Below are 21014 nucleotides of genomic sequence, written 5' to 3'. Positions count from 1 at the left end.
TCTTACTGGTGACTTTGTGCTTCAACTACAACCAGATCACAGACCTCATTCGTGACAGGATTCACGACCCGAATTTCGCCTCCCGTGGAAGTCTATGTGTGTAAGATATTCACGACCCGAATCTGTCTCTTGGGAAAATTTTGTTATTTTGTTCTGTTCTTTTCTAAGTTTTAAGGGTTTTATGTTTTAGTTATATTTGCTGTATTTTAAAAGGTTTAATTTTTATTTTCAGTTCCTATATTTAATAAATATCAAAATTTTGTTTCATCTTTATTTTGTACCTTTCCTACATACCCTTTATTATTTCAAGTTTATTTGAATATGTTTTGATATAAAATAAAAATCATAATAAAACATGACGTATTTGATAAAAAAACATATACACTTCTTTTTCTGATGTTAAATATAAATAAATAAATAATAATTATATAAATATCAAACAATAATATCAAATAATAATTTAATAAAAATTAAATAAATATAAAAAAAAGTAAAAATCGACTAATATATATGTTATAGAAATAAGTTATAAATACCAAATAAAAATTAATACAATTTTTTTATATTATGCAAAGAATTAAAAATGTTTTTGGTTAAAGAATATACCATCAATAATTAAAAAATATTTTTGGTTGATAATTTTAAATTTAAAGTTTTAATATTATTTAATTATCAAATAAATCTGATATTTAACATAATAAAAAATTTAATTATTAAACAAATTTAATATTTGACATGATAATAAATTATTTTTAAAAATAATATGAAAATTTGAACTATCAAATAAGTTCATAACAATTAATTTTTTATTTAAAAATTTTAAATGAATGGAAATTTTGATTATTAAGTAAATTAAGATTTAACATTTCTAATAAATTTTTTTAAATAATTATTAATATTTTAATTTTCAAGACTTGACATCTTAATCAATTTTTAAAATTTTAAATGAAGTAAAATTTTAATTATCAAGTAATTTTAAGAATCAATATGATAATTAATAGTTATAAATAAATTTTATAATTTATACTTTTTATTTTTATTTTTAAAATAAAAAATATTAATATATATGAGAAAATATGGGATATTAAATAATTATAAGGATTACCGTAAAGTTTTAAAATAATGGTTAGAAAAAATAAAAGTTCAAAAGTAATAAGCATGTGTAAAATATGAAGTTTAATTAAAAATGAGTGAAATCTCTATAAGAAATGAAAGGTGTATAAATAAATAAGTGTAAGCTTCTGGTAGAGTTTTTGTCACAGTGGAAATGACCACACGAGTGCATTAATAGAGGAAAACTAAACTACCACATAACTGCATTAATTTGAGGAAAACTAAACTAGAAAAGAGCCCAAAATATATGTTCCACTATTATCATAAAACCATCCAAATCCATGTGGGACATAATTAAAATCGACCTGGCACTCAAAGTGGATATTACTAATTGTCGAGATAAAAAATATTATGATGGTAAAGTTGTGGAGTGGAGATCAATTGTTTTTAACATTAAATTCTAAATATTTTTCTTTTTTGGTTTAGAGGTCTTCACTCAAATATTTCGTAATTTTTTGGAAGGTGATTTGTTAGAGGTACTTCGATCTTAAATGTAATGATCAAAGTCAATTTTTAATAGCATTATAAATACGAACATTCTCTTCCTTACTTTAAACTTATATTTATAAGTTTTAGAATGGACTTTGAATTACATTAATATAGATCTAATCACGATCCGCGCGAGTTTTCAATTTTAATTGATGTCCTTTTTTCTTGTCACTTACCAGTTTGGAAAGCATTTTTGCTCAATTGTTTTGTGCATGGGATGTGTTTGATTTCCACGCATTGAAACTCCTTGACAAACTTTCTCGCCTTATGAAAATACTAGAGCAGATGGTTGTCTTTAACTTAGAATTCACCCTTCATTTGTTCCACGGCCAGTTGAGAGTCCGTTTGACATTCAACTTATTGAGCTCCCACGTCCTTTGGAAGTAGCAACCCTGCCACCAAAGCTTCGTACTTGGCCCAATTATTAGAAATTTTGAATTTAAAAATGAGTGAGTGCTGAATTATTATACCGTTCAGTCCCTTAAGGAGCACATCTGCTCCTCTTTCCTACTTATCTGACGAGTCATCCACGAACAACCTTCACACGGGGTCAGGGTGCTCGTCCTTCTCTGGGAGCTCAACAGCGAACTCCGCTAAGTGTTGCCCCTTGACTGAACCGCGTGATTCAAAATGCAGTATGAACTCTGACAACTTCATAAACCATCCTACCATTTGACTTGCTAGGTCGAGTTGCCTCAGGATTTTGGCAACTGAGTGGTCCGTGCGGACCACCACTTGATGGCTTTGAAAATAAGGTCTTAGCTACCTTGATGTCGTTAAAAAGGTCAGTGCCATCTTTTCCACTTGTTGGTACCTGGTCTCCGGATTCTGTAAAACCCTGCTAATAAAATAAACCAAGTTAGGTTCGAGGGTTTCTTAGACCAAAACGGCGTTGATGGCCTCGTTAGAGATTGCAAGGTATACAACTTTTTGCCCTCAACCGATCGACACATGACGAGTGGGGTGGCCAATAGTGTCTTCACTTCCATGATTGTAGTCTCACACTGCCCATCCCATTAGCCTTCAGCACCTTGATCAACGACCATTTGGCCTCCTCTTCCATATCGGTGGCCAAGATGGAAACCTGACCCTCTTCCTTCCCTAGAGAGAGCTTCTTGGTTTTGCCTTGCGACTCCAACCATTCCTCCGTGTTCGTTTAGGGGTCCAAGTCAATCATGGTCACCTCTTACCGTGCAGATTGTCCCTTTCTCCAAAGGGAACTTCATGATGAGGTGAGGGTGGAGACGATTTCTTTGAACACACGTTGTAGGAGATATTCACCTTGACAAGAAGGTATTTTACCATGAGCTCCTTGTTGTCTCGTCTGGTACCCATCCTGGTTTACAAATTCACATACCCACATGTACCAACCCGTTCGCCGGTGAACCCTACGATTTGCTCATTGTACGGGACAATGATGTCTTTAGATAGACTCATCCTCTAGAACGTCTTCTAGTACATAATGTTGACTGATTTCCCTTGGTTAATCAATACTTTGTTGACCCTATATCGTGCGATCTCAGTTGTGATCACCATGGGGTCACCCTAGTCTGGGTCAAGAGCTTGGAAGTCCTCATCGGTGAAGGTGATTGGAGGCATAGACTTCTTCTTCTTTTCCACTAGGTGGACGATATTCAGACCGGAACGTGCCTTTTTTGGGTGGAAGAGGAGGACCCACCTCTCGTGAATTCTCTTAATGTGACCGCGTAGGGGGCGATCACAGTTCGGTTACAGCTACGACTCCTACACCTAGAGTTTCACAGACGATCGGTCCTAGAGGATTAGCATGGATGGTCTCTCCTTTCAAGACTTCTCGTGTGGGGGTTTCTCTCTTCTTTCTCAATTTTCACATATTTCTTTAACTGACCGACCTGGATCGGTTCTTCAATATTGTCCTTGAGGGTCACACACTCCTCGGTGTTGTGACCTATGTTCTTATAATACAAACAATCCTTATTAGCATCAGCTCTATGAGGGGTCGACTTCCTCTTGGGAGTAGGGATCAGATGTGCTCAGGTCTTCTTACAAAATCTTCGCTCGCAATGCATTGATGGATATGTGGACCACATAGGAGGTGTTTAGGATGCAAGCCACTCATTTTGTCACTATCGTCGCTCTGCTTCTTCGCCTTTTTCTTCTCATTGTTGGCAACCTTTTGTTGTTGCTTCTTGCAGAAATCTCGCATGTCTTCCACCCTTATATCCTCTGTCGCTCGTTCTCTTAACTCCTTCATTGACTTGGGCGGCTTGCGGCATTAATATCAACAAACGACCCTAGCTTGAAAGTCGTCATGACGTGCTGTAGGGTGAAGTCAAGGTGCAAATCCTTAATTCATTGAGCGGTCTGGCAATACCGACTCATGAAGGGTCGCAATGATTCGTCCTTCTCTTGCTTCAGATCCATAACCACCAAGGTTGTCAGGTCCTGCACTCGGCTTACTGTAAACTATTAACCGAACAATGTGTAGATGTTATTGAAGTTCTCCACAAAGTTCTGTGGCAGAGAGTTGAACCACTTTAACGCCTCTCCTTGAAGAGACAAGGAGAAAACTTTGCACCAAATTACATCATTGATGGTGTGAAAGGCCATGCGGTTGATAAACATCTTCAGGTGGTCGTCCGGATCAGATGATTCGTCGTACATATTAAAAGTTAGGGGAGCCAACTGTCCAGGGATGTGTGTCTCCATAATGGCACTAAAGAACGGTAAAAGATCTGTCTTGTTAGCTGTATGCACTGAGTTATGCTCCTTGTTTGCTCATGTGCTCTCCTCTTGCACGAGTTTGGTGTTTTCTTCGAGTTTAGTCGGGGCAAGTCGTTCTAAGGGTGGAATGCTAGGCGGTATGCTCTTGTCGAGCAACCGCATGCTCGGCTCTTAAGGTCGTAAACTCTTCTTCATGCCTCGTCTTCATGTCCATCAATTGTTGTTGTAATATCCTTATCATATCCATTGTGTCTTAATGGTTCTCATGTTGTGTTACTCACGTTCCTTGTGGTCACCTTTAGGCTCTTACTCTCTGTCTTTTTCGATTCCATTGTGGATGTCAAAATGTTTCAATAGTAAGGTCGAGATCAACACTAAACTCCAAATAACCTTCCAATTGTCTAGGAATCTAAGTCTTCACTCTAATACTTTGTAATTTTGTGTGAGGGTGACCTGCAAAAAGCACTCTAATGCTTAAGTCAGTAGATGATCGTTCGATGATCAAAATCAATTCTTAATAATGTAATAAATATGATCATCCACCTCCTTTGTATTTATAGGTTTCATAATGAGCTTTCAATTAACATTGACCTAATCAGAGTCCAATAATTGATAAACATACTTTACTTTACCTGTAAATGTGTTTAATTTACAATCCTGATTACTCATTGAGTGACTTACCATTGGTCACTACCTCTCCAATAAAAGTCATATGATTTTCGAGAACCAATTATCGAGTGTTGATACAATACATATGGCAATTGATCTTCCAAGATAGAAACATTCACTCATAATTATTGCTGCAATCGGATACTAAGCTTCGATCAACATATCAATCACCAAACCAAACCGAGAATTATTACCCCCAACAGCAAAAACCCCAAGCGCATTAAGAAATTCCAGTAGTTTAATCAATCATACACACGATATTGCAACAAAGTAACAAAGTTAGAATTTAAAACCCATTGATAATATTATTTTTAATAAAAAGAATGCAATTTCGTACACAATATCACAATAAAAAACACAAACAAAAGAAATCTAACCGCGAAGATCATAGAGTGAAAATATTTATCCTGAGTGTTCTGTGGTAATAGTGAAAAGAAAAGGTGAAATGTAGATTTTTTTTTTCTTTTACATGACAAATTGCGTGTTTATAAGACAATTGTAATCCTAACCTTAATTACATATGAAGAATATAAGGAAAAAATTTGTCCTATAACAACAAATTACAAAAACCTTATACTTTAAAAATGCATGGATACTTTCATCCAAAATTAACTGTTTTTAGATATGATACACGATAAATTATATTGGATACAGTTCCTATCAAGGTCTTAAAAGGTCAGCGTAATTCATCGTTTTTCACGTAAAAAAAAAAAAACACTAAAACCTTTGGATGAGAATTACTACATCCATATTTTGTAAAACAAAGAACTTAACACGATCAAAGTTTAAAATAGAAATGAAAAGCAAAATTGCATAGTTTAAGGACCAAAGATATTTAATCCTTACATAACTGTAAAATCAATACAAAAGGCACAATGCTACATGACCAGTTTTTGGAAAAGAAAAATTGCAGAAGTGATTTCGTGAAATTTGATTGCTAAATTTGAACTATGATTACATATTTATTAGTAGTTTCTAAGTATGATGTTGAAAACAAATTCTTGATTCATAATGTCCATCGATAAATGTGGATTGGTCGAAGACTGAAAACACGTAGTTCGATTTACTTCTCAATTGTCTTCTTTTTACCTTCCTTCTCAAAGCTGAGTTCTAAGCAGAGAATTTAATTTCGATTTGATACTAGTTATCTGTCTTTCCAAAACATTTTGATTTTGCGTGAAATTTTTTAATACATTTGTTACATTTACCAAAAAAGTTTAATCAACCAACCATCCATGAAAACCATTTTCAAGGATCATCCATTAATGAAGTCTCATCTAACAATCTTTCACGAGAAACATTTTTTAGTATCTTCCATCAGTCAGCCACTCTCCTCTATTACAAAATTCATCAACAAGCACAACAGAAAGTAATCTTTCTCTTTTTAAAAACATCATACTAAGAGATAACATTTTCCTAAAATAAATTAATCCAAACACAATTGATGGTATATAACAGATCACATATCTCAACCAAAACCTCACTACATTACACTCAATCCGTGTCATTCTCAATTGTTCCAACATCCATCAATGCCATATATACTATAATAACTTTTCAGTCAAATAGTTATAACTTTTAACACACCCTTTGGAATGTCACTATACATATATTATCTATGGTTAGTAAATCTGCCTATCTGTGGTTAGCATCAGCTGCAAAATGTGCTGTTGAACTCATTGTGGGATATTTGCTCACTATATCACAGTATTTTTATTCAGAGCCATTTGTCTTCCTCTCATACCTTATCCACTGTACCATTTGGTGATACATGGGGAAGAACCACATCTGAATTACTGAGAATGTGAAGTATGGTATAAGTGTTGAGATCGCCACAAAGAATGTCACAGCCCAATAGGAAGGAGATGTGGCGAGAGTTTCAATGAAGACTTGATAAACATTTGTAGAAATTTTTGGAGGCATTGCTCCATATGCCAGGAGGAAAAGATACCAGAAAGCAATGGAACCCCAGATAAAAATATGTTGTATCAAGGTGAAATAACGTATAGCAAGTGCCATCTGCAAGTTCACCACCCAAACCACGCAGGTATACATTGTCACGCCCAGCATATCCCTTCCGGCTGTTCTTCCCTCCTCATCAAAGGCCTGAGGCTCAATTGCTTTTGTGCAGAAGAAGAATATCATTGTGGCATTAATAAATCCATTAAGCATCCAACTTAGTACTATACGCCAGCTAAAGAGGACATTTTGCACCCCTTCTTGGTATAAGATAGGAAACTGCAAAATTGAACAGAAAAAACCATGAATGATCAATCACTCAGCAGATAAAACAAGTTTACGCTTGTTTAATTTACTTCAGATATAATGACCAAGGGGAATTTATCTATTACGCAATATACAAGAGACTACTGTGTTTAAACAGTATTACTAACTTTGAAATGGGATTCCTAGGTGCTGTTAATGTCAGGACAAAATTGCAACATGAAGGTGAAAAGCTAATTTGGTCTAGCAGAAATCAATGGATAGCAGTTGTATAAATTTACGCAAGAGTTTTGCTATCTTTTCTTTCCTTTCATTTGGTGAGTTTTATTGTTTTTTATTTAAATCAAAAAACAGCATTTTAACACGACAACAATGAAATCTTTTGTTTCTCAGATATTAATAGAAACGTGACAGCATATTAATACTTGTTTGGATCATATTTTTGTCACCATATAAGCGACAATTAGTGTTTGAGGCAAGAAAAGAGGAAGGAGAAATGTTCTCCATTTTGGAAATGGCCATTTGAAGGGCTTGAGAATTTGAAACAAACTTTCTTTGATGATAAACACAACTTACCTTCAGGCAGTACCTGGCAGATACATCCTGGTCAAGGACCCCAAGGGCAATTACAGGAAGTGACGAAAAGAAGACACTATAGAGAGACAAAAACCAGTCATTGTACGCAGGCTGTCCAGAGAATGATGCATACACCTCATACAAGAATAGGGTGAATCCAAATGTGATGTTCTTAAAGAAAAAATAGCATATCTGCCAGAAGAATAAACAAGTTAATATAACCATTAAAGCTTTCAGATCAGAACATCCTTCAGGGCCTAAATCTATAGAACGCTGAGATCCAGTTTGAGTGGCAATACCATTGATGACATCCTCCGGTAACACCAATGTCCATGTACAAGAAGTAATCTTTCCAAATACTTGAACTGCGCAATGGCAATATCACTAGACATGACGGCCTAGGGGAAAAAGGATACAAATCAAAAACCAAAAACTTTTGCTAAGACAGGATATGAACGTGAAAAATCAATCTTAAATATTGAATAGTATGTCAAGTTTTTGGATACCTGCATTCCTTCAACGCCACTGATTCCAATCCCTATGTCTGCTTCTTGAAGCATTCCGACATCATTAGCTCCATCACCGATAGCTAATGTTGTTTTACCAGTTCCAGATTTGACCAGTCTAGTAACCTTGAGAGGGACCAATAATAATAAAATACTTTTAAGAGCTAACTAGAATAATCATCAGTATTAACAAAAAATATATAACATGCCAAACAGAAGAATGCAGAACAGGCTTAAAAATACCAGAGCCTTCTGCTTTGGTGATGAGCGGCAACAAATAACCGATGCACAATGACTTGCAAGCTCTAAAAACATGTTTTTCATATTATCCTCTAGAGCATATGTTAGTGATTTTCCATCAATGATCAGAGCAAATTTCTGCTGGCAAGTCCCTCTGGATGCATAAAGCAGTTGAGCACCTTCAGATAGCTGATGATGCACACTTTCCCTTGATACCTAAAAACATTAGTAAGCCTATAAATATCAGCACAGAAATTTCAAATACACAGGTTTTCTAAGATGCTTTAAGCTAAAGCCTAATGTGTTGATATTTTTTTTACTAATCATAGGAGCTAAAGTATGAAATATTGATTTTAAGGAACACATGGCATGCTCTAGAAATCCTGTTTCCTAGTATCTAAACCAGTAGCTCCAAGATCCTAGGTTGTTCATGTGACTTGTGAGATTAAGAAAAGAATTCGTGGAGAAACATGTGTATGGGTATTCCAGTATTTGAAAGAAATAACATGCATGGGAAGCTGATTCATACCAAGCAACACTTCAACAAAATGCAAATTACGTAGAGCAACTTGCAATTGAACATGGAAACACGGACGGATGTGCCTAACAGCTGTGGGAGGATAGCAATCCTAAGGCAGCATGGGAAAATTTCTAAAGCGGAGCACTAGAGCAGTTTCAAATTAAGTATGATCTGGCCATACAGAGACGGGGAGAGAATACTGCAAGTATTAAGTTTAGTGGAGGTTGGCTTTGGTAGAGATCTCATGTACTCAAATTCCCAGAAAAAAGAAGTGTTCATTCTTTCTCTAATTTCTAACTGGTACCTGACAGAAACTTTGACATCAAGCAACCAACCCCTTCCAAATAGATAAAGAAAAGTTTGAGAGGGAAAGAAAGAAGAAAAGGAAAGAAACAGAATAACAAAACCTATAATATCGATTAAGGGTTAAAAAAACTAAGCAACAGACAGGCATGCATTGTCTTTTTCCATCTTCTGGAAGGAAAAACGTAAAACTCCATATAAAAGCAGTTATTGTAAAGCCACTTTATTCCCAAAACTTGAATGTACTAATCCTTGAATTATAAATTTAATTGTCAGCATTGTAAAGCACATTCACCCAAAATAAACTCGATGAAAGAAGATCTTATGAGGATTTAGAATATTTTAAGAGAACCATCTTGTTATATGTCCAATGTAAATTACGTGGAGCCTTCGATATGCAAACTACATCTATACATTTATTTTACCTTCACAACAGCCATCTTGTCTCCAACCTTTTCTAACGCTTGAATTTCTGGAATCTCCAAATGAATTATAATTTGTTTCATTCCTTGTCTAAGCAAGCGACAAGAGAAACTGCATTTGAAAATTATGTCAAACACAAAATCCAACATAAAAAAGATAAAAAGCATAATCACAATATTATACCCAATATTGATGGCAGTCTCCATTTTATCTCCAGTCAAAACCCAAATCTTAATCTTAGCTTGGGCTAGCTTGTCGATACAATCAGGAACCTAGCAAAACAATATTGTTAGGCGTATTATCGAGTCGCATTCCAATGTATATATCTTCATATGTTAACTTTTTTTTCTAAACTACCCCATTTTGGAGCTTGTCCTCTACGGCAGTGGCACCAAGAAGGATTAGATTCCTCTCAATCGTATCCAATAATTCTTCAATCAGTGTTTCCCGGTCTTCTGAGACTGAACTTTTTACTTCAGACAATTTACCATCAAACTCCTTGTATTCTTCTTCATCAAGTTCACGATAAGAAAGAATTAGAGTCCTTAGACCTGCATCAGCATATTCATGCACATGTTCCATTGTTTTCTCTTCAAACGTCCTCCCATTTTTGGCAAGCCTTTCAAACATGACACTGCATGAAAATATAAGGCATGTTAATAGGTTGAATGCTAAGAACTCCAAAGTATTGAAGACTATAAATAATTTAATCACAGACCTGTCAGCACCTTTAGAGAGTAGTAAAATTCTCCCTTCTTCATCTTTCACTATCACTGACATTCGCTTCCTTGAACTACTAAACTCTAAAACATTGAGAAGCTTGTATGTCCTATTAATTGAAATTAATCTGACCCAGTCAAAATTAATTACTTCTCATGAAGAAAGTAAACTCAAAAACACAAATAATTATAAATAATAATTGATTAGGAATAATCTATATTAAGTAGTAAAGAAATTGTTAGTTCTCACATCCTCACTTCTGTAGCTTATCAAGATAAATTTATTAGTAATTGTGGTAGTAATTAAAACATATAAGAAGAACTAAGATAATTAAAAGTATATCATCTAATTGGGGATAAGTAAAAGGTAAGTTAAATTTTACTAATTGTGGTTTTATGAATCCCATATTATTGCTGGAATTTGGAATTTGGTTCATCCTTCGTTCAACTAACAGTTATCCTAAAATTCTAAACCAATCTCATCTGAATCTGTTAGAAATTTAAGTCCCTATAATTCGTAGTTGTTGCTCACATTTTCCTTTTCCTTCGAGACCTTTGCCACTTTTCTCAGATTTAGCTTTTCCTGGACACACAGGACCCAGCTTTCCAAATGCACTGGCTTCGGTTTTTTCCAAGATGTACTGACTCTAGCTTCTCCCGAATGCATTTGCCCGACTATTTTCAGATGACTGGTCCCAACTTTTTCTCAATTTTATGTTTTTTATTTTGAATTTGCAGGAAAGTAAATTATTTTCTTGTAACAAGATAAAAGCTTAGTAAACTTCAACTTAAGGACAAGTGTTAGAAACATAAGAAATATTTGAAGGTATTATATCTTATAATATTTTATAGTATCTAAGAAGATCTGACACGGTTATTTTTCTTGTATGTTTTTTATTTGCTTCCTTATTTAATTAGAATCTCTATTAAGAGTATCTTATCAGAATCAGATTTATTAGAATATCAAAAATAATGTCTATGGGAATAAAATCTACTACAATTATTTGTATTTATTGCAATCAACTTACATGAAATGGACTTTATTGTGTAGTCCATACACACGATGTTCAGCATTTCTTCCATCTATTTTTGTCTCTTTCAACAAAAACAATTAACCTAACTTTCCAACACTCTCCCTCATGCTTGTGACTATCGAACTGAAGTGTAGCAATGCAGGTGACCAACAATGGATCTTGGATAAGTTCTAATATCATCTTAGAGCTTAGGCTTGAGCCTTATTTAACCTCAAAAACTTGCTCAAGTGGTCAAGGTGACCACCACGTATACACTCTATTTTATTTAAGTCATATATCTAGTCAATGTAAACTAAACATCTCCCTGGAGGCTAAAATTAAGACAACCCCCCAATTGACCACAATTAAAGCAGGCTGGGAGTGACTGCAATTAAAACAATTTTCCAACAATCCCCTCCCGCCCAAGGCTAACCATAGATCTATGATAATTCTAACACCATCTTAAAATTTGCGCTTAGGACCATACGATAATCGTTACATTATTTTTGGTCAACAAAAAAATCCACTCATTTTCAGTTAATTAAGTTACGCACTTGGTAATTACTGTAGTTGTAATAGTAAAAGTGTACAAAGTGAAATATTCAAAGCCTGGGAAACCTTGCTAAATTTTACAATTTTTATATGATACAATTAGCAGCTCTTAAAATAATGACGAGACATTGAGAGGCATTATTTTTTCAATATACGATGTTTGAAGCAAACCACCTAAATATTAGAAAAATATTATTTCTTTTACAATACTAGTGTCCTTAAAGTTCAGTTTTAAGTTGAAGTGTCAAAGCATACAACAGACTCAGGCCAAGTGTTTAAGCCAACAATTCTTGTATAGGACAAATAGTAAGAGAGAAGTATCTAACACCAGTTGGATATTTTTAATGTCAATGACAAAAAAGTGTCGACATTCTAACAACTCAAGTAAGAAGACTTTCCATGCTTTATAGCTTCTTCACTAATACCCACACACACACACATAGAATTCACTTGAATTCACAACAAGATCCTTAATTTCAAATACCATAATCAATAATAAATAAACATGCAGAAAGGAAAAAATTGCTTTGACCACAGTACCATATGAGGAAGGTAAGACTTTAGGATCCACATAGATAATTGCAAGCCAAGGTTACAAATCACCTATGCTAAACAAAACTTTAGAATAGTAGGTGAATAGTAAATAGCAACACACCATAACACTTTCCCTCCAACATCTTTTTTCATATTGGATGAAATTCATGTGCATCCCAGTTGTTTAACGAAAACCAGTGTCATCTCCCACTGTGAATTTGGTCTCAACAGATGGCGTCAGATGAGAGAAGCCACCCACATTTTGGGATTCAAGTGAATTTCAACCAATTAGAAAGGCTGTGTCATTTTAAAATTACTAATATTTCTCATGATAGGTTAGCCAATCCATGAACTGAAAAGTATCAATATCAGACTCCAAATTCCTGGATAACCAAATGATTACCGAGAAACAAAATATAGAATTGCTACTTCCAAATTTTTGTATTGAAAATTAACCATTAGCATCACATGATGTGTTACTAGGTACCTGCATGTGCCTTTCCCAATGAAAATTAATCCTAAAATATTTAAGTAGATTAGGATAGGAAAAATGCAGCAGTCGAAATATCAAGATCATAAACAGCAAAGCAATTGAAAACAGCTGACCTTTCAACTTCATTACCAGAAACAGGATCCAACTCATACATTGACAAGCAATTCTGGGTCCTTTTGTAGAATTTAAAACCAACTTCACTTGCAGCAATCACAAATGCTGCTTCATCTGGAGATTCAGCCTCATATGAGACATTTCCTGTTTCTTCATCCACTTCAGGTATGGCAGTATGACAAATTGCCAATAAGCGAAAAAACTTTTGTATAACATCAGCAAAAGGCTCATTAACCCAGTTCCCATTCATTATCCTTTCATCTGTAAAGTTAAAACCTTTGATAGGCTCTTTTCTATCAGGAGAGTCCCCGATTTCATTAGATTTTGATTTTAGACCATTAATATGCTCATGAAGAATAGGTGAACCGTTACTTCTTCCAATGACTTGCTCAACCTCTGTTACACCATGACCATAAGCTACCCCAGCAACAGAACATTTGATGAACTCCATTGAGTTGCAGGTCAGAGTCCCAGTTTTATCAGAAAGTATTGTGTCAACTTGGCCTAGTTCCTCATTCAAGTTTGAAGTACGGGCACGAGCTGGTTTGTCTGCTTCTTCATAGTACATGTGGATATCTTGATTGATGAAGATGCTCTGAAGGACTTTGACAATTTCTATTGAGAAATACAGAGAGATAGGAATAAAGAAGTTATATAACATTAAGGCTGTTAAAGAATGAAATATAGCAGCTGCAGCTGCTCTCTCTGGATCAAAGAAAATTGTGGAACTATCTGGTCTTAGATACCATCTTTTCATCAACCCATTTTTCAGGTCTCCTTTGGTTATGATGCCAAAGATAATAGATCCAACAAATGCAATTAGAAATAAAACACAAAACAAGAAGTAGATAATCTTATCCATCTTCTTCTCAATTTTGCTTCTTTTGGAAGGAGGATCAGTGGAGTTTTGAATAACCTTTGTGTCATGACCAGTAAAGACGACGGCTCCAAACACATAGTCTGTATTGCGAAGTTTGGAGTCTCTCAGAAGAAGTTGCTGGGCAGAAAGAGGGTACTTTTGCTCTTCAAACTCCATGCTCCCAACAAAAGAATACAGATTTGCATTTGGGTCCTCACATTTGATGACAGCTCTAAAATCACATATTTTGAAGTCCTCCTGTAAGGAAGAAGTTACATCCAACCCTTGTTTTAATTTCAAATTTGTTTCACCATCCAAGTTCATGGTCTCAACATAGCATACTGCATCCTCATAACTGGAGGAAAGCAGTAGGAGGTCAGCAGGGAAGAATTCATCCTTCATTATCTTCACTATATCCCCTACTCTCAGATTCTTCCATTCAGTATATTCAAAAATGCCATCACCTTTATGCAATATAACTCTTCTATTGTTCACCTCAATATCCTGTAGAGGCATGCCGTTAGCTAAAATATACACCCTGAATTGATAGCTTGTCATATATAGGGAATATTGTAGTAGAATTAAGAATAAATAGACACTGCTTTGGAATTTTATATATCTGATTATACTGTCATTATAGAACTATTAAATACTCTTCATGTTCGGCTAGAAATTGACATATCTAGGAGTCTGAGAGATTCTTTTCCAACAACTTATTCCATTGGTTTAAACACATAACTAGAATAGAGCTGTCTGTTGCAGGTCATGAAAATTGATATTCAATTTCTGTCTTCATTTTTAATAAAGCTAATGTGAAATAGAATCTTCCTTAAATTTTCAAAAACACTTGTATAGCTCACTAAAAACTATTGACATCATTTACGCTATTGAACATTATATGTCTCAGAGATTTCATGAGTAGTTTTAAATCCTGGGCTAAGCCTAGTGGCTGGCACCAGAAATGCTATAGCACCATAGCTACTATTTTGAATTTTCTAAACATTTGTATAGTGTATGCTATATACATATAAATTCTAAAAATTCATAAAGAACGTACTGAAAAAACAAAGGCATTCATAATTAACAACAAAATATAATAGGTGTTTCTAACAAAACATTCAAGTAAATATAAAAAAAAAAAAATACTAGTTTCCTAGAAAGGAATCATCAATTATTAATCGTGATCTTTCAAATTCAAGTCTTCTTTATCATTTTCATTAATATTACAGTTGTCAATTTCATTTCTACAATTGAAATCCTTAAAAAAGCTCCCAAAAAATCATTAATGTATCTCTTCAGAGAGCTTTAGCACAGCTATAGCCATGCTATTTAGCCTGCTAAGACCACTTTGCTAAGGCAGCCCCTGTAGCAAGCAAGGGCCTCTTTGCACCATTATGCAGCTATAGTGGCGGTATAGCTCTCTGTTAAAAACCCCTGATTTCACAGACTTTAAGTGCAAATTAAATTTAAGTACATTCAAACACAAGAGGAGACCACAGACCAATGTTAAGAAGAGAAACCAGTATAATTCAATTTTACTCTACATACTCATGCTTCATAGTTGAAGAAATTTACTTTATAAAACAAAATTACCTGCTTTTTCCTGCGCCAGTCTTCAATACCCTCTTTCACCATAGTAGCCCCAATGATGATAGAGAGTGGAAGGATAGCACTGACAGCAGTATAAGGAGTAAGCTTTGTGAAGGCCAAGATCCCAGCCACCAAGAAATAGAAATTGGCCACCCTCCTAAACTGCTCAAAAAGTGACTTTGGCAAGAAAGTAGCAACCGTGTATTTTGTGGACCTAACAGAATTATCAGCATAATTGAAAACCCCTACCTCAAACCTATCAGGTTCATTGCAGAAAACCACCCTGGAATGACCATGTCCCCCAATCCGCGAATGTTCTCTCTTCAAGGTTGTTCTACCACAAGCAAATGAGTAGATCTTGCTAAACTTAAGCTTTATCATACTCCTCTTTCTCCCACCCCTCATCTTCTTCTATCTAAATGGTATAAGTGATTGATCCAAAATCCAAAATGATAGCAATAATAAAGGCAAAAAGGGTCAATAAGGTGGACTAATTACTCTTCCCAATCCCCGAAGCAAAGTCCAACACTAGCAGACAAATCAGTAACCTTACCTAGTCTTAAAAAGCAACTTCCCTAACCACTATGCTTGAAAAGGAACTGAGTGTCACTAGTCAACAAACAAAACCATCACAACCACACAAAAACTCGGAACCCCTTTTGGCCTTTTGCCACAAAATTACGCAATCTTGGCCACGAAGGAACGGAAAGTGAAGAACGGAAGAGAAACAAAAGAGGAAGTTTAAAGGATAAGACCTATGTTCTGTTGGGGACAAGCAATGTGAAGTGTACTTCGACAAGTGTGGGATGGTTTACATAACTGGGTCACGAAAAGAAGGTGGCTTGGAATTTGGCATGTTAGGAAGGTGCATTTCATATCAAATGCTGCTACTTTCTAACGTTATCGAACATCACCGTACCAAGAGAAAATTGAGGTAATATCGTTCTTGTGTCGGCATAGAAGCAAACACCAGAGAGAAAGAGAGAGGACTAACCCATTTCCTTCGGATTTTGATACAATCTTAAATGCTTTTTTAATAATGAAATAATTTTGTTACTAATTTTAATAACTTAAATTAATTTGATTTTAGCTTGTCGTTGCTCTATTTTAATTTCTAATCAACAACTTAACATTTTTTATTATTTAATGTAAGTATTAAAATTTAATAAATTAAGGTTTCACAGAAATTAAAATAAATTTGTCATATTAAAAAAATGTAAAACATATTCAATATTTTCCACTCAAATTATTCCGCACGACAACTTTATGTATATACGTATTTCTCGGAACTAGTTTTATACATTTGGATAAATCTGAACTCATTTAATGTTATAGAATAATAGATACCTACCTAGATATGGCCAAAAAATGTATGCGACGGCGATATTTCATCTCTATGATTCTATTGGAAGTAGGTATTTTTGTCAATGCAATAATAAATAATAAATTATGAGCTTGATATCTAAGAAGTATTGAAACATTATTATTTGAAATATATAGCATCATGTTAATCTTATATTATGTCCTAAAACTCTATAAGCACTTTGTTTCACTTATAGTAAATTTTTATAGTTTTCTCATCTATCTTTATTTATTTATATATAGATAGATAAATTAAAAAATAAGTTTGCCAATCTGTATCATCAAAAGTGGTAATATCATGAGTGTGTTATTGATATATGATCAATATATTCCATCATGCATCACTAACTGAACAAAAGATTAAATTGTTAATATTAGAAATAATTAAACAATATTAAAAAGAAACTTAAAAATAATAATGGATGGAAGAAATTATTAAATTTACAAAAGTATATCTTTTATCTGAATTTTAAACAAAATTTAATATCAATTAGTTATTTTTAATTAAAAAGAGTGTAGGTTTTAAGTGAAAATATCTTTATAAATAAAACTAAATTTATTTAAACATGTAATAGACTATAAGAAAATCATTAAATAATAATTAGTTCTAGAGATCAAAATAATTAATCATAATATTAACTAAGTTAAATATCATTTATAAACTAAAAATTATTGGTATCTAAATAGTGTTCATTATAAATACAAAATTATAATTAATTTGTGAATTAAACTTTTGGTCCTTAACATTAATTAACAAAATTTGAGATATTTACTATGATTGATTCTAAATTAATCTCTAATTTTAAATTAGAGACTAATTTTAGCATTAATTCATTGGTAGCTATTAGCTAATGTTAGAAAACAATATGGACTTTATTCATAAATAATTATATTTTTTATTTATAAAAGATGCTATTTTATATATTAATAATTTTTAATTTATGAAATGGTATATAAATTATTTAATATAGTGACTAATTATCTCTAGTTTCTAAAAATATTGTTATTTAATGATTTTCTTGTAATGTTGAGATATAAAAAAAAATCAAAATACTTATATATTATAACAACATTATTATAATGAACCTATCTAAAGACCTTATCAACACTTTATGATGTTCAAAAAAAATGTTTTTGAACTTGAGTTTTCTTTAGATAAGTTATTAAAGGATTGTTATCTACACTAAGGTCATGTTCACTTGAATGGATTTGAGAGAGAGTAATTGAGAAGATTTGAAGGTAATTTTTTTTTTTGTTTATTTGAATAGATTTGGAGGTAAGTGAGATTAGATTTTGAAGTAAAATTTGAAAGAATCAGTGTAGGATTTAATTTATGTGACAGATTAAAAAAATTTACTTCAAAATTCACTCTTGCTTACCTCCAAATCTATTCAAATAAATAACAAAAAAAATTTATCATCAAATCCTCTCAATTACTCTTTCCCAAATCCACTCAAGTGAACAAGACCTAAAGGATTGTTTATGGAACATTTTGATTTTATTAAGTTAAATTTGAATTTGATTTAATTCTTAAATGCATGATTGGTCAAATGAAATAGTATTATAGTACTAATGTGTTTGTTAAGTCTTTGCATAATTAAAAGAAAATAGAGCACTTAAAGTATTTTTTTATCAAATGACAAACCTTAATGTAGACTTTTCCAGGTTGTTTCAACACATTACAACTTTCATGTGTATTTAATTTGACACGATATCATGCATAAAAGAAGGACCACAACTTACTTGTAAAATAGTTTTTTTCAATTTTTAGAAAGATTTTTATACCAAGAAATCTTTCACATTCCTCATGTTATCGTATCTATCCTAGTTATATCTTAAGTTTATGTTTTCTTTGTTCTTCCTACTCATATTAAGTTTTTTTGTAAAAGTGTCGGTGTCATAAGCAAAGTTTGTCATCTACCTTCAACAACAATCAAAGGGAGCACACTTCATATAAGAACCAGATCAGATGAAAGATGATTATACTAAGAGAAGATTGTGGATTTTTCCTTAACAAACTTTGTCAGTATTCCCTTCCACAAGTGGTTAAGGTAAATTTAAACTTATGTGTCATAGTTTGTGGCTTGCGGCACCATGTAAGCAAGTATATAAATCTAGTTAATCCAAAACTAGATTACTTCCTACATCATTGGTAACTTGTGCAACCCACTTTACTAGGAATAAAAGGTATTGAAGTTTCATTCCAAGAAGAACTCTCTTTAGTAGTGCATGCTCCAGATACATATGATAACAAATAGTCATACTTCAAAGCGTATATGCCATGCCCAACCTCTTTTATATATCATAAATCACTTCATGTTGTTTTTCCATGTAAAAGAACTTTTCTTGAATGGATCAGTCCTTGGGAACATCACAAGTTCCCCTCAATAAATCTCCCCTTTAGTGCTCGTCTAAGCTTAATTGAAATCATTATTATATCTTACTCCTTACAATTGATCACTCATTCCACGTTAAGATAAAATCCTTTAGTATTCTTAACAAATCCTTAAGACTTGTCGGCAAACAAAAATTTTGAACACATCTTCAAACTACAAACAATAACTACAATGTTTCATGGAGAAGGAATCAAATGAAACCACTTCTTTAAGGAATCTCAAAAATTTATAAAAGACAAATGATTTGCTTTTGGTTTTATGCAACACCCTTCTACTTTTTTTCATGCTTGAAAACTAATCAACCTCAATCATGCTTACCTTTTAATCTCTACAAAGGCTAAGAGGTCATTCAAACTAAAGACGTTGTGCCTTCACATCTATTTAATTATTCCTCACTCAGATTGAGCATGCATTCTCATTGCTCTTGCCAACTTGATCCGTAGTTTTTTTTTTAGCCTCAAATTCATGTTTTTGTTCTCTAGACTAGGAATGCCATACAAAGGTGGCTTTAGGTCTCATTGATGCTTTACTTGGACCAACACTGCAAGCCTGTGAGAGAGCCCTTCAAGAAGTTGCTCAATGGAAGGCAATGTCCACTTTCTTGCTCAGTCTTTAACCTCAGTCTCTCTTGCCTACAACTTTGTATGTGCCTATGATGTGATCCCTGAATGATGAAGAAATGGGAGAGGTATATTTCAAAGGACTTAGTCTGTTAGTGATGACACATATTTTGTATACATGTTTATAGTTTTATTTTGCAATAAATGCATTTTCCATATGCTTTATTTATAGACTTTGCCAACACCCAATTTCGTCCGGGTGACTAAATAAGGAGACTTGGTTTTTATTGTTGTCCTATTTCATACATTTTCTTTCATCCTTTTTATTATTTATTTTATTTTATGTTATTTTGTTGTTCTTAATTTTATTTTACTATTTTGTTTTAAAAAAAATAATTACAAAAAAGAAACGAAGAAAGAATAAAAAAAAAGCAAAAAATTTTTAAAAGGAAAAAAAGGAAAAAGAAAAGAAAAAAAGAACATGAAAAATGAAAAAAAGAGAAATAAAAAAGGAAGGAAGGAAAAAAGAAAAAAGGAGGTGCACGTGAATAAAATGAGAAAAGTGTTGCATGTGATTTCCTTGGAAAATGCTCATAAGCAATTAATGCATGATCGATTACTTAAGAATTTTTTTTTAAAATTTGGTTTTAATTGGTAATAATTTGAATCAACATTATGGCAATCATTACAAGAAATAATTAAAAATAATATATTGATTGTTGTATTCAATTTCTTCCTAAAGAGAAAAATATGATTTTAATTTGATTTATTTTTCTTCAATCAAGACCATTTATTTCCCTATTTTGCTAATTGACAATTAATTCGCCATTAAGGCAAGATCACAATAATATTACAAATGTGTGTATATAAATATGCACCCGGTAAACAAGGAAAAGGGGAGGGGATTGAACTTCGGGAAGAGAGCATAAGGGAAAAGTAAAAAAAGGGAGAAAAATTCAATTTCGGAAAGAGAAGGAAGAGAATAAAGAAAAAAGGAGTGGGACAAAGAGGCACGTGCATAGATGAATGAACAACTTTCTGTGGAAACATTTTGTGG

General features: G+C 33.3%; 1 protein-coding gene across 1 annotated transcript; it reads right to left on the bottom strand.

Annotated features, from left to right (window-relative positions):
- Positions 1-6415: 6415 nt before the first annotated feature.
- Positions 6416-16634, bottom strand: LOC106757620 (putative phospholipid-transporting ATPase 9). The gene is made up of 11 exons (XM_014640335.2): positions 15643-16634; positions 13190-14553; positions 10484-10612; positions 10123-10399; positions 9949-10037; positions 9768-9876; positions 8523-8735; positions 8280-8405; positions 8073-8171; positions 7774-7965; positions 6416-7212 (listed from the first exon to the last, which is right to left on the bottom strand). Exons 1-11 carry the CDS (start codon positions 16042-16044, stop codon positions 6688-6690), a joined length of 3525 nt encoding a protein of 1174 aa, XP_014495821.1. The 5' UTR covers positions 16045-16634; the 3' UTR covers positions 6416-6687.
- Between the last annotated feature and the right edge of the window lie 4380 nt (positions 16635-21014).

The sequence above is a fragment of the Vigna radiata genome, chromosome 3 (assembly GCF_000741045.1).
Source record: "Vigna radiata var. radiata cultivar VC1973A chromosome 3, Vradiata_ver6, whole genome shotgun sequence".
Classification (NCBI taxonomy): domain Eukaryota; kingdom Viridiplantae; phylum Streptophyta; class Magnoliopsida; order Fabales; family Fabaceae; genus Vigna; species Vigna radiata.
This window is presented reverse-complemented; position numbering and strand designations above follow the sequence as displayed.

Bases quoted from the DNA above. Each gene is read 5' to 3' on its own strand.
- LOC106757620 (XM_014640335.2), bottom strand. From the start codon at position 16,044: ATGAGGGGTGGGAGAAAGAGGAGTATGATAAAGCTTAAGTTTAGCAAG. The intron at 10,613-13,189 runs GTCAGCTGTTTT...TGACTGGGTCAG, and splicing joins TCTGGTAATGAAGTTGAAAG to ATTAATTTCAATTAATAGGA. The intron at 10,038-10,122 runs GTAGTTTAGAAA...TTGTTTTGCTAG, and splicing joins AGGACAAGCTCCAAAATGGG to GTTCCTGATTGTATCGACAA.